Source organism: Mobula hypostoma, chromosome 30 (genome assembly GCF_963921235.1).
Source record: "Mobula hypostoma chromosome 30, sMobHyp1.1, whole genome shotgun sequence".
NCBI lineage: Eukaryota > Metazoa > Chordata > Chondrichthyes > Myliobatiformes > Myliobatidae > Mobula > Mobula hypostoma.
The window spans coordinates 10,524,938-10,538,161 of NC_086126.1; the positions used below are offsets into that span (position 1 = coordinate 10,524,938).

A 13,224-nucleotide genomic window follows, 5' to 3' on the forward strand; every position below is an offset into this window, starting at 1 on the left:
AAAAGCACGCCGACACGGTCAGGAGGTTCAGTTGTTGTTCGGACCAGACGTCTGAAAGGGGGAAGAAATGTGATCCGGGCGACTTTGACCGCGGAATGATTGTTGGTGCCAGATGGGGTGGTTTGAGTACCTCAGAGACCGCTGGCCTCCTGGCGGTTTCACACACAACGGTCTCTGGAGTTTACAGGGAAAAACGGACCAAAAGCATCCAGCGAACGGAGGTTGTGTGGGTGAAAATGCCTTGTTCACGAGAAAGACCGGGCTGGTTCAAGCCGACAGGGACCCAAGGCAGCAGTAACTCAGATAACTATGGATGGTGGACGCCTGGTATTCCCTTTCCCCCTGAATGGTTGTCCAGGCAAGATCACCAAATGGATTTAAAGAGGAGATATAGAACATAGAACATACATAGAATAGTACAGCACATTATGAGCAAAGTGCTTTGAGAGACTGGTTCTATCACATCTGAAATCCTGTCTGCCCACTACCCTGGACCCCCATCAATTTGCCTGTTGCACCAACAGGTCAACAGGGGATGCCATCTCCACAGCACTTCACTCTGCCCTGACCCACCTGGACAGCCCCAACTCTTACATCAGAATGCTGTTCATTGACCTTAGTTCGGCATTCAATGCTGTGATCCCCTCCAAGCAAACTTTGCCAGCTCAGTATCAGCTCATCCCTCTGCAATTGGACCTTGGACTTTCTGACTAACAGACCCCAATCAGTTAAGTTAGACAACCTCTCCTCCTCCACTCTCACCCTGAACACCGGCGTGCCTCAAGGCTGTGTGCTGAGCCCTCTTCTGTACTCCCTTTTCACCTATGACTGCGTTCCCGTACATGGTTCTAACTCCATAATCAAGTTCATAGACGACACCACGGTGGTGGGCCTGATCAGTGGGGATGACGAGACGACCTACAGGGATGAGGTCCAGCACCTGGCCGCGTGGTGTGCCAACAACAATCTGGCCCTGAACACCCAGAAGACCAACGAGATCATTGTGGACTTCAGGCATGCTGGGAGTCACACTCACGTCCCCATCTACATCAACGGAGCTATTGTGGAGCATGTATCAAGCTTCAAATTCCTTGGTGTCCACATTTCTGAGGATCTCACCTGGTCCCTGAACTCCTCCATCCTGATTAAAAAGGCGCAATAGTGCCTTTATTTCCTGCGGAGCATGAAGAAAGCTCACCTCTGTCCCAGGATACAGACGGGCTTTTACTGCTGTACCATTGAGAGCATACCCACCAACTGCATCTCAGTGTGGTATGGCAACTGTCCCGTATCGGACCGCAAAGCACTCCAGCGTGTGGTGAAAACTGCCCAGCGGATTATCGGCACCCAATTGCCCACCATTGAGAACATCTGCCATAAACACTGGCTGGGCAGGGCGAAAAGCATTATCAGGGATGCATCTCACCCTAACCATGGACTTTTTACTCTCCTCCCATCCGGTAGACGCTACAGGAGCCTCCGCTCCCGCACCAGCAGGCACAGGAAGAGCTTCTTCCCTGAGGCTGTGACCCTGCTGAACCTCACATCACAGCGCTAAGCAGTATTGCACCCATATTGTATTGTCTCAGTACTTTTGTATTTGTGTGCTGTAGCACTTACTTCTTATTCGCAGTTATTTTGTAAGTAACACTATTCTTTGCATTTCTGGTCAGATGCTAAATGCATTTCATTGGCTTTGTATCTGTGCACGGCACAATGACAATAAAGTTGAAAATAAATCTAAGTCTAAAACTACGTGAAGATTAGATTTATTTTTTTCATGTGTACTTCGAAACAGTCAGTGAAATGTTTTGTTTGTGTCAACCACCAACACAGTCTGAGGATTTGCTGGGGGCAGCCTCCAAGTGTCGCCTTGTTTCTGGCACCAACATGGCCTGCCCACCAGCCTCTGAGGATCCGGGGTCAGGTTGGGATGGCCATGATTATATTGAATGGTGGGTCAGGTCAGAGAGGCCAACTCCTTTTCCTCGAGTGCTTGCGTTTCTTCCTACCTGCTCTCGCCCTTCCTTGTGTGCTGCTTCCACTTGCCCCTCAGCAAGCTCACCTCCTCGTTGCTCGCTGCTCTCTGACCGGACCCTGCTCTGTTTCTAGTGAAGCTCTTGGGAATCAGCAGCTCTCTGAGACTCAACCTGGAGAAGGTGATGGTGGATCGGCGTTCCCTGTCCCTGGCCCAGCTTCTCGGTACAGGTAGGCAAGGAGAGGCGTGAACTTATATTGTGTAACTTGGGGGCATCCCAACCTGCCCCTGCCCCTCCCACTCCTTCCATTTCCCCACCACCCCATCTCTCCCCATTTCCCCCTGTCTCTCCATCTCCCCGTTTCCCCCTTTCTCCCCTTCTCCAGTCTCCCTATCTCCCCCATCTCTCCCCATCTCCCCATCCCCCATCTCCCCACATCCCTCCATCTCCCCATCGCCATCTCCCCATCCCCATCTCCCCATCCCCATCCCCCTATCCCCCATCCCCATCTCCCCATCCCCATCCCCATCCCCCATCTCCCCCCATCCCCCATCTCCCCCCATCCCCCATCCCCATCTCCCCCCATCCCCCATCCCCATCTCCCCCCATCCCCCATCCCCATCTCCATCTCCCCATCTCCATCTCCCCCCATCTCCCTCCATTTCCCCACCCCCCATCCCCCATCCCCCATCTCCCCATCCCCCCATCTCCCCATTCCCCATCTCCCCATCCCTCTGCCCCATCCCCCATCTCCCCATCCCCCATCTCCCCCATCTCCCCCATCTCCCCCATCTCCCCCATCCCCCATCTCCCCCATCTCCCCATCCCCCATCTCCCCCATCTCCCCATCCCCCATCTCCCCATCTCCCCCATCTCCCCATCCCCCCATCTCCCCATCTCTCCCCGTTTCCCCATTTATCCCCTTTTCCCCCAGTCTCCCCTGTTTCCTCCATCTCTCCCCATCTCCCTCCATTTCCCCATCCCCCATCTCAGAATCTGAGGCATTGCCTTTTGAAAACATGCACCAGGATCGGGAGGCTAGCTTCCGGAAGGGAGCTGGATGACCTTACAGCCCTCTGCAGCTTTTTCCTACACTGTGCAACAGCCGCCCTCCAGGCAGTGACTAGTGGGGTACCGCAAGGCTCAGTGCGGGGACCCCAGTTGTTTACAATATATATTAATGACTTGTATGAGGGAATTAAATGCAGCATCTCCAAGTTTGCGGATGACACGAAGCTGGGCGGCAGTGTTAGCTGTGAGGAGGATGCTAAGAGGATGCAGGGTGACTTGGATAGGTTAGGTGAGTGGACAAATTCATGGCAGATGCAATTTAATGTGGATAAATGTGAGCTTATCCACTTTGGTGGCAAGAACAGGAAAACAGATTATTATCTGAATGGTGGCCGATTAGGAAAAGGGGAGGTGCAACGAGAGCTGGGTGTCATTATACACCAGTCATTGAAAGTGGGCATGCAGGTACAGCAGCCCGCCTTTTTTTCCCCACTGCCGACCCCTCCACCTGAACCAGCAGCTGTTTAATGGTCTGGCCAGATCCACATCCCATCCCTGCCGATCTGTGTTCCCGTCGGAGCTTCCGACCGTCTCCATCCTCGGTCTTTCCGGCTCACTGTCCCAGGGCCTTCGCAGTTGGCCGTACCAAACCTTCTAGAGGGGCCACGTCCCTCGAAACTATTCCAGGCATTTGGTGGATGGGCAAAAAAAAACCTTTTAGCCTTCGAGCCGTAAAAGGAGGAACTAATATTTACTAGTCTGGTGATTGATAATCCTGACTTTCAGGAGAGTTCGGCTCCGTCTACTGCGGGACGCTGACGCAAACCGGTGGCTTTGGCTCGTGTGTCGCGGTGAAGATGATGAAACGTAAGTTCCAACTTGGCAGGGGTCAGATCTTCACGGGCGCGGCCGGTGACTGCTGTACCGGGACCGAGCTCTTCTCTTTTAAAAAAAAAATTGGCCGCGGGGTTCGATTCCCACCGCGGCCAGCCTGTGAGGCGTTTGCACGCTGCCAACCCCCCCCCCGTGACCGCGTGGGTTTCCCCCGCGTGCCAGAGACGTACAGTCCGGTGGTTTAATTGGTCACGTGGGTGGAGTTGAGTGGCGCAGGCTCGTTGGGTGAGAGGGGTACAGTACTTTGCAGCAACTCGAAGTAAAATTGCCCAGACTGAGACCATTTAATCCTTTGTTGGTCCACTGGAACCTAGAATTAAAGAAAAGTTAGAACTTGTCCGTGGCATTCAAGAAAGTGTTTTTTTTTTAACTAATCACACCTTCCAGCACTTACGTGTAACACGAAAATGTACAGCAAACAAGTAGGCCCTTCAGCCATAAGGCACAGGAGCAAAATCAGGCCATTCAGCCCATCGAGTCTGCTCTGCTATTCCACCTTGGCAGATTTATTGCCCCCCCTCAGCCCCATTCTCCTGCCTTCACCCAGAAGCTTTGCCGCCCTGACGAATCAACCTCCGTTTTGGCCGTGGCCTCCACAGCCGTTCGTGGCAGCGACTTCCACAGTTTCACCACCCTCGGGCTAAAGGCAATTCCTTCCCACCCCGTTTCTGAACGGCTACCCCTCGAATCTGAGGCTGTGCCCCCTGATCCTGGACTCCCCACGACAGGAAACATTCTCTCCGTGTCCTCTCCGTCTGGGCCTTTCAGTATTCAGTAGGTTTCAGCGATATCCCCCCTCATTCTTCCGGGCTTCAGGCAGTTCAGGCCCGGATCCGTCAAAAGCTCCTCACGCGTTAACCCTTTCACTCCTGGGGTCAATCTTCCGGCTGAAGGGCCTGCTCCTTTGCTTTCCACCCGTGCTGGGTTGAGCATCGAGTTGGCAACTTGTTTAAAAAAAAACAGGTAAGAAAACTAAAGAAACGGCTGGGCTGCTGCCCGCCGCGCCACAGGGCGCGGAAATGAACAGCAATAACAATGGGAATGCGAGACACGGTTCTCGTGCACCTCAGGATGTGTAACAGCAATAAGCAAATTCTCCAATTTAAGTTCACCTTCTTCGTACTATCCTACGTCACATGTTGGTTACAGCAAGACCGGAGGCCATTCAGCCTGCTGAGACTGTACTATCTCTCGGGAGGAACTCACCTCACCCCACTCCCCTCCACCTTCACCCCTCACAGCACAACAAACCCTTTCTTCTCATCCACTGATCCAGCTTTCTTTCAAATGTCACCATTCCTCCTTCTCTCCTGGCACCTGAACTTCCCCAGTCCCGGGTTGTCTCCTCAGCGTCTTCTCTAGCATGATCGCATCCTTCCTCTCGCGTGGTCACCAGGACCTCGCGCCGCGCTGTCCAAGATTTATGAAGTTGGAGCATCACCTCCCTAGTTCTGTATTCAGTGCCCTGACTACCAAAGGCCCATAGGCCTTCCTGAAGTCATTATCCATCTGTTACAGACATCCCACCTCTCCCGGAAGTTCCGGGAGTCTCCCACATATTAATAGAGGCTCCCTGATGCCCGCAAAGTATATACAATGTCCTGGAAATCAATTTTTTTTTTAGAGTGAGCGAGAGAGAGCAAGAGAGAGCGCGAGAGTGCGTGAGCGAGAGAGAGCAAGAGAGAGGGTGTGTGAGAGAGAGAGCGACCACGAGAGAGAGAGAGAGAGCGCGACCACGAGAGAGAGAGAGAGAGAGAGCGCAGTTTTTGCAGGGTGGGATGTCTGCTGTTACCACTTCCAAGGATAAAGGGATTAGGAACTCCAGGAAGCAGGTAGATCCATTAAGACACAAGAGATTCTGCCAATGCTGGAAATCCAGAGTAGCACTCACACAAAATGCTGGAGGAGCTCAGCAGGTCAGGCAGCATCCATGGAGGGGAGTAACAGGCAACAGTTTTTGGGCTGAAACTCATGAACCCTGATGAAGGGTCTTGTCCCGTAACATCGACTGTTTATTCCCCTCCACAGATGCTGCCTGCCCTGTAGAATTCCTCCAGCATTTTCTGTGTGTGTGTCACTCAACCTGGGATTCATGGACCCCTTGCTCAATGGTATTCGTCTGTGACATAAAAAGGTCGGAAATCCTTGCTCTAGACCCACTAAGATTACATACAGTGGAAATGAATGGGAAGGGGTAGGTGTACTGGGAGTGAACGGGAAGGGGTGGGTGGACCGGGAGTGAACGGGAAGGGGTGGGTGTACCGGGAGTGAACGGGAAGGGGTGGGTGTACCGGGAGTGAACGGGAAGGGGTGAGTGTACCGGGAGTGAACGGGAAGGGGTGGGTGTACCGGGAGTGAACGGGAAGGGGTGAGTGTACCGGGAGTGAACGGGAAGGGGTGAGTGTACCGGGGGTGAACGGGAAGGGGTGGGTGTATTGGGGGTGAACGGGAAGGGGTGAGTGTACTGGGAGTGAACGGGAAGGGGTGGGTGTACTGGGAGTGAACGGGAAGGGGTGGGTGTACTGGGAGTGACGGGAAGGGGTGGGTGTACTGGGAGTGAATGGGAAGGGATGGGTGTACTGGGAGTGAACGGGAAGGGGTGAGTGTACCGGGGGTGAACGGGAAGGGGTGGGTGTATTGGGGGTGAACGGGAAGGGGTGAGTGTACTGGGAGTGAACGGGAAGGGGTGGGTGTACTGGGAGTGAACGGGAAGGGGTGAGTGTACCGGGAGTGAACGGGAAGGGGTGAGTGTACCGGGGGTGAACGGGAAGGGGTGGGTGTATTGGGGGTGAACGGGAAGGGGTGAGTGTACTGGGAGTGAACGGGAAGGGGTGGGTGTACCGGGAGTGAACGGGAAGGGGTGGGTGTACCGGGAGTGAACGGGAAGGGGGGGGTGTACCGGGAGTGAACGGGAAGGGGTGGGTGTACTGGGAGTGAATGGGAAGGGGTGGGTGTACTGGGAGTGAATGGGAAGGGGTGGGTGTACTGGAAGTGACGGGAAGGGGTGGTGTACCGGGAGTGACGGGAAGGGGTGGTGTACCGGGAGTGAACGGGAAGGGGTGGGTGTACCGGGAGTGAACGGGAAGGGGTGGGTGTACCGGGAGTGAACGGGAAGGGGTAGGTGTACTGGGGGTGAATGGGAAGGGGTGGGTGTACTGGGAGTGAATGGGAAGGGGTCGGTGTACTGGGAGTGAATGGGAAGGGGTGGGTGTACTGGGAGTGAATGGGAAGGGGTAGGTGTACTGGGAGTGAATGGGAAGGGGTTGCATCCATTGGAATCGAGCATGCTAGAAATGAATAGGAAGAGGCTGAGCCTGTTGGGGTTGAGCAGGATGAGAAAAACTATCCTCCATTGGGATATACTGTATAAGAGGTCTGGAAAATGGCTTTGATGATCACTTTGGGACGAAGGTGAGAAATATCCCACAATAATTCCAAATCATTCTTGGTGGGACGGCTTGCCAACTTTGCTTGCAATTCCTTGTTCTAATGTTCTGACAACAATGCAGAGGCATCCACCACCAACCTCGGGCCCCAGAACCAGGTTCCTGCAGCCTCCGTGACCCGGCTTGCATTTCACAGCTTTGACGCTCTCTCCTTCCCTTCCAGAGGGTCTTTATTCGAAGCCGGAACTGGAGCTGTTCCTGAGGGAGGCAGAGCTGATGCAAGCCTTCGACCACCCAAACGTCCTCAGACTTATCGGTATGAAACGCATTCCCTGTACGGTCGTTTGCAAAGCCTGTGGCGCGGGTGTCCGAAAACCTTAGCTTCAGCAACACTAAGGAAGGGATTAAAATAAGAGTGAGCACAATGCAAGTCAACCCAGTTTCTTGATCTCTGTGCTGTCTATAAACAACCCCCCCAGGTTCAAATCTGACTCCTGATGCCACTTAACGCTCCCCAGGGCCTGACTGTTTAGGGATAATTCCTGGGGACGAAGCTCGACGTCCGCCTCTCTGGGCGAGCCTCTTTCTCCAGAGCTTTCTGGCCACCCGCTAAGGACCCTCCTACTGATGGGACCCCGTTAACTCTACTGAAGAGCCTGAACTGAGAAACACACATCAAGTGCGAGGGGACTCGGCAGGCCAGGCGGCATCCGTAGAGGGGAATAAACAGCCAACGTCTTGGGCCGAGACCCTTCAGGGAGCAGAAGGCGTGGGGAAGGAGTTACAAGTCGATGAAATAAGAAGCTGGGAGGTGATTGGTTGAAGAGGTGAAGGGCTGAAGAAGAAGGAGTCTGATTGGAGAGGAGGAGGGGGAACAAGATGGAGGCGATAGGCAGGCGAGGAGAAGTGGGATGAAGAATGGAAAAAGGGGGAAGGGGGAAGAAATTACCAGCTGTGAGAGAAATTGAGGTTTGTACTGTTAGGTTGGAGAGTGAGGTATTGACCAGGGAGAAAGTATGACGAAGCAGAGGAAACTGCAGGTAAAATGGCTGAGGTGTGTAAAAATAACACGGGGCCGAGACAGGCTGTGTAGTATGAAACCTTTCTCCTTACCAGGGGTCTAAACAAGGTTTAGGAGGCTGTGAGGAGACCTCAGCCAGAGGGTACCTGGAGTCTGGAACACACCACCTCATGGGTGACAGAGATGGAGGCTCTCCTCGCGTGCTGGTGCGGCTGAGTGTTTGCCGGAAGATCACCCGAGGGAGGTGAAGAATTGCCGGCGTTTCGGGGGTGGGTCAGGACCGGTCTGCAGATCAACTGGTAACCTCCTGCCCTTGTTCCCCCGTAGGGGTGTCGATCGAGGACTGCCTCGAGGAGCAGGTGCCGGTTCCAATGGTGATCCTCCCCTTCATGCCCCACAGAGACGTCCGCAGCTTCCTCCAGAGGCACCGAAGAAACGCCGAGGTAACCTGAAACTCGGGGCGCAGCCAAGGGGGTCCACCGCTAGTCCCTCTATGCAAGCCTCAGCGCATCTTACACGAGTCCTGGGACGTTCTTCCCTTTCCGTGAAGCCCACCGGAAGGAGGGAAAGACATGTCACGAGAAGGGATATTCAATTTCCCAGTCCTTATTTTCTTTTCACATTACTTGGAGATACAGCCCTAAAACAGGCCCTTAGCCCATTTACATCCACGTGACCAATTAACCTGCTAACCGGTCCGTCTTCGGACTGTGGGAGGAAACCGGAGCACCCGGAGGAAACCCATGCGGCCATGGGGGAAAACGTACACACTCCTTGCAGGCAGCGGCGGGAATCGAACCCAGACGAGTGGTGCTGTAATGGCGTTGTGCTTATAGCTACCTTCCTCCAAGAGGACCACAACCTTGTCGCAGGGTTTGGAGGCTTGCATGCCTCAACGACCCGGAGAGCTGCGTTGGCTGGAGTCAGGGCTTTGTGCTTTGGCTCTTGGGAGGGTCACCCATGCCAAACAGGGTCAAAGGGTAGAGGCCAGACTGAGAGTGGTCCACGGGTCCTCCAGGTTCGGGGCAGACAACCCTGACTGGTCGAACAAAGCTGTTACGGAAACAGCCATGAAGAATCCTTCTACGTCTGAGTGCGACGGTATTCAATAGGCAATAGACAATAGGTGCAGGAGTAGGCCATTCAGCCCTTTGAGCCAGCACCACCATTCACTGTGATCATGGCTGATCATCCACAATCAGTACCCTTTTCCTGCCTTCACTCCGCTATCTTGAAGAGCTCTATCTAATTCTTTCTTGAAAGAATCCAGAGAATTGGCCTCCACTGCCTTCTGAGGCAGAGCATTCCACAGAACCACAACCCTCTGTGTGGAAAAGTTTTTCCTCAACTCCGTTCTAAATGGTCTACCCCTTATTCTTAAACTGTGGCCTCTGGTTCTGGACTCCCCCAACATCGGGAACATGTTTCCTGTCTCTAGCCTGTCCAATCCCTTAATAATCTTTTATGTTTCAATCAGATCCCCTCTCATCCCTCTAAATTCCCGACCGTGCCCGTCATTCTTACAATGCACCAGTGTGGAATTCTCCAGACTCAGTGACAATAAACTTCTTCTATATTTGCCCCCCACCTTTTCCTCTTGCCATTCGGACTCCCCTCTTACCCCCTTCTCCTTGCCAGCCCATCACTTACCTCTGCAGCCCCCCCCTTCCCTTTCTCCTCCTGGCCCACTCTCCTCTCCTATCAGATCCCTCCTTCTTCATCCACCAATCAGCTCCCAGCTTCTTTCCTCTTCGTCCCCCTCCCCTCACCTGGTCTCACCTACCGGCTGAAATCTTGTACTCCTCCCCTCCTCCTCACTCCACCTTCCTATTCTGGCTTCTGTAAACCCCTCCACTTTTCTTCCAGTCCTGATGAAGGCTCAAAATACCGACTCTTTATTCCTCCCCACAGATGCTGCATGACCTGCTGAGTTCCTCCAGCATTTTGTGTGTGTTTTTATTTATTCATTCATTCATCTGTCTATTTATCTATCTATCTATCTACTCTATCTGTCTACCCATCTGTCCATCCGTCTGTCTGTCTATTTATCTCTGTCTATCTATCTATAGCTATTGATCTAACTATCTATCTTAACTATCTTTCATTCTATCTGTATCTCTCTATCTTATCTATCTATTCACTCCATAGCTATCTCATCTATATCTATCTATATCTGCCTGTCTGTATCTCTCTGTCTCTCTGACCATTTTATCTATCTAGCTATCTGTCTACCTGTCTATCCTGTCTTGTCTTTCACCAGCCGCCGCCGCTGGGCTATAAACGTGCAGGAGCACTGTGTGGTTAAGTGCCTTGCTCAAGGACACAACACACTGCCTTGGCTGAGGCTCAAACTCGCGACCTTCAGATCACTAATCCAACGCCTTAACCACTTGGCCACGTGCCACATCTATCTATATCTCTCTCTGCCTGTGTCTGTCTATCTACCCGACCACTTTATCTATCTGGCTATCTATCTGTCTCTCTATCTTCTATCATTCTGTCTATCTATATCTCTCTGTCTGTGTCTGGCTGTCTATCTGACCACTTTATCTATCTAGCTATCAATCTGTCTATCTCTCTATCTTCTATCTATCTATAACTGTCTGTCTATCTGACTGTCTTATCTATCTGTCTATCTGTCTAGATACAGTGTGGAATAGACGCTTCCTTTCAACCGCACTGCCCAGCAATCCCCCCCAATTTAACCCGATCCTAACCGCAGGATAATTTACGTTGCCCGATTAACCGACCGGCATCCGCAGCACCTCTTGTATTAGTGATTAACTGGCATTGAACAATGTGTTGGGTGACCAGTAACTGGAAGGGATATACTCACGTTCAGGTTCTACCTCTTCCCACCCCCTCTTCCTAGCATTTGCCAGTGCAGATTCTGTTGAAGTTCATGGTGGACATAGCCGCTGGGATGGAGTATCTGAGTAATCGAGGCTTCCTGCACAGGGACCTGGCAGCTCGGAACTGCATGTGAGTGGAGAGTGGGTGGGAGGGAGGGGGGCGTTGAGGAGAGTGACCATCGGATGTTGTTCAGAGCTTGCTGGGGCGAGCCGGACTTTGCACATCTATGCTCGGGTCGTTCTACAGTAGAGAGCATCCTAGCAAGCTGCATCATGGCAGGGTACGGGCACTGCACTGCGCCAGGCAGGAAGCCTCTACAACTGCCCAGCGCACCACCGACACCAGCCTCCCCTCCCCACCATCAAGGACACAGAGGGCTATTTGTCCCACTCCCATTGGGGGGGGGGGAGGCTGCATAGCAGGACCATTTGCTCATTGTATTTCACACCCTGTGGCACAGGTGATCATGCTCTCTTCAAAACCATGGCCGTTTCGGCAAATTTTTCTACCGAAGTGGCTTGCCATCGCCTTCTTCTGGGCACTGTCTTTACGAGACGGGTGACCCCCCCCCCCAGCCATTATCAGCAGAGATCGTCCGCTGGTGACAGTGGTCGCGTAACCAGGATTGTGAACTGCACCGGCTGCTCGTACGACCCTCCACCACCTGCTCCCTGATCGGGGGGTGGGGGGGCTAAGCAGGTGCTACACCTTGCCCAAAGGTGACCTGCAGGCTAGCGAGGGGTAGGCAGTGCCTCACACCTCCTCTGGTAGGGTGGTAGGGACATATCTCCACCCCACCACCCACACACCAGGACCACCAGACTCAAAAACAGTTCCTTTCCCCAAGCAGTAAGGCTGATCAACACCTCCACCCACTAACCCACCACACACCTCCACTACTTTATCATTTCCTCTCAGAGTCACTTTATCTAGACACTCCTGTGCCTAGCATCACTTTATGGACATACAATCAATCGATGTGTATACAAGCTATCGCATGTATTTATATTTAGATTAGATTAGATTATGAAGACACACAGTCCTCTTTTATTGTCATTTAGTAATGCATGCATTAAGAAATGATACAATATTCCTCCGGTGTATATCACAGAAACGCAGGACAGACCAAGACTGAAAAACTGACAAAAACCACATAATTATAACGTATCGTTACAACAGTGCAACAATACCATAACTTGATGAAGAACAGGCCATGAGCACAGTAAAAAAGTTCAAAGTCTCTCGAAAGTCCCACATCTCACGCAGACGGGAGAAGGAAGAAAACTCTCCCTGCCATGCCCGACCACAGTCCGACTCTGAGTCGTCCAAAAACTTCGAGCCTCCGACCAGCCCTCCAACACAGAGCACCATCTCTGCTGAGCGCTTTGACCCCAGCCCCAGCCGCCAGCAGCAGGCAAAGCCTGGGATTTTGGGGCCTTCCCTCCGGAAGATTCTCGATTGCCCAGTAACAGCGGCAGTGAACCGGCGTTTCAGAAATTCTCCAGATGTTCCTCTGTGCTTTCACATCTGTCTCCATCAAATCAGAATTGTCCACGGCCCCTATTTAACAGATACGATATCATTTCACCAGAAAGCTGCGCTATGGAGGGTTTTTATTAATGTGGTTTTTTTTGTTCTGCATCGGATCTGGAGTACAATTATTTCGTTCTCCTTTACACTTGTAACGTACTGGAAATGACGTTAAACAATGCTGAATGTGGCCGTCAGCTGCTGTTCAGAGTTGGGGGGGGGTGTGCTACGTAACACCCATTTGGTTTACGGTAAATCCAAAATGTGGTCAAAAAACTGAGGAAGATAAAAGATCAGATCAGAAACACAAGGGGTTCTGCAGGTGCTAGAAATTCGGAGCAGCTCGCACAAAATGCTCAGCAGGCCAGGCGGCATCTCTGGAGGGGAATAAACAGTCGACGTTTCGGGCCGAGACCCTTCTTCAGGACTGGAAATGAGGGGGAAGGAGCCAGAATAAGAAGCTGAGGGGGGGCGAGGGAAGGGGTGGGAGTACAAACTGACAGGTGATAGGTGAGACCAGGTGCGGGGGAAGGTGGCCGGATGGTGGGGC

At 52.6% G+C, this 13,224-nt stretch overlaps 1 protein-coding gene across 1 annotated transcript in view; it reads left to right on the plus strand.

The window, feature by feature from the left end:
• Positions 1-13,224, plus strand: part of LOC134339530 (tyrosine-protein kinase Mer-like) — a 78,365-nt gene that overhangs the window by 43,928 nt on the left and 21,213 nt on the right. Inside the window, exons 7-11 of the mRNA XM_063036129.1 lie at positions 2,113-2,208; positions 3,777-3,857; positions 7,494-7,586; positions 8,619-8,734; positions 11,164-11,273. Coding sequence (XP_062892199.1) covers positions 2,113-2,208; positions 3,777-3,857; positions 7,494-7,586; positions 8,619-8,734; positions 11,164-11,273 — 496 coding nt within the window. The remainder of the gene's footprint in view (positions 1-2,112; positions 2,209-3,776; positions 3,858-7,493; positions 7,587-8,618; positions 8,735-11,163; positions 11,274-13,224) is intronic.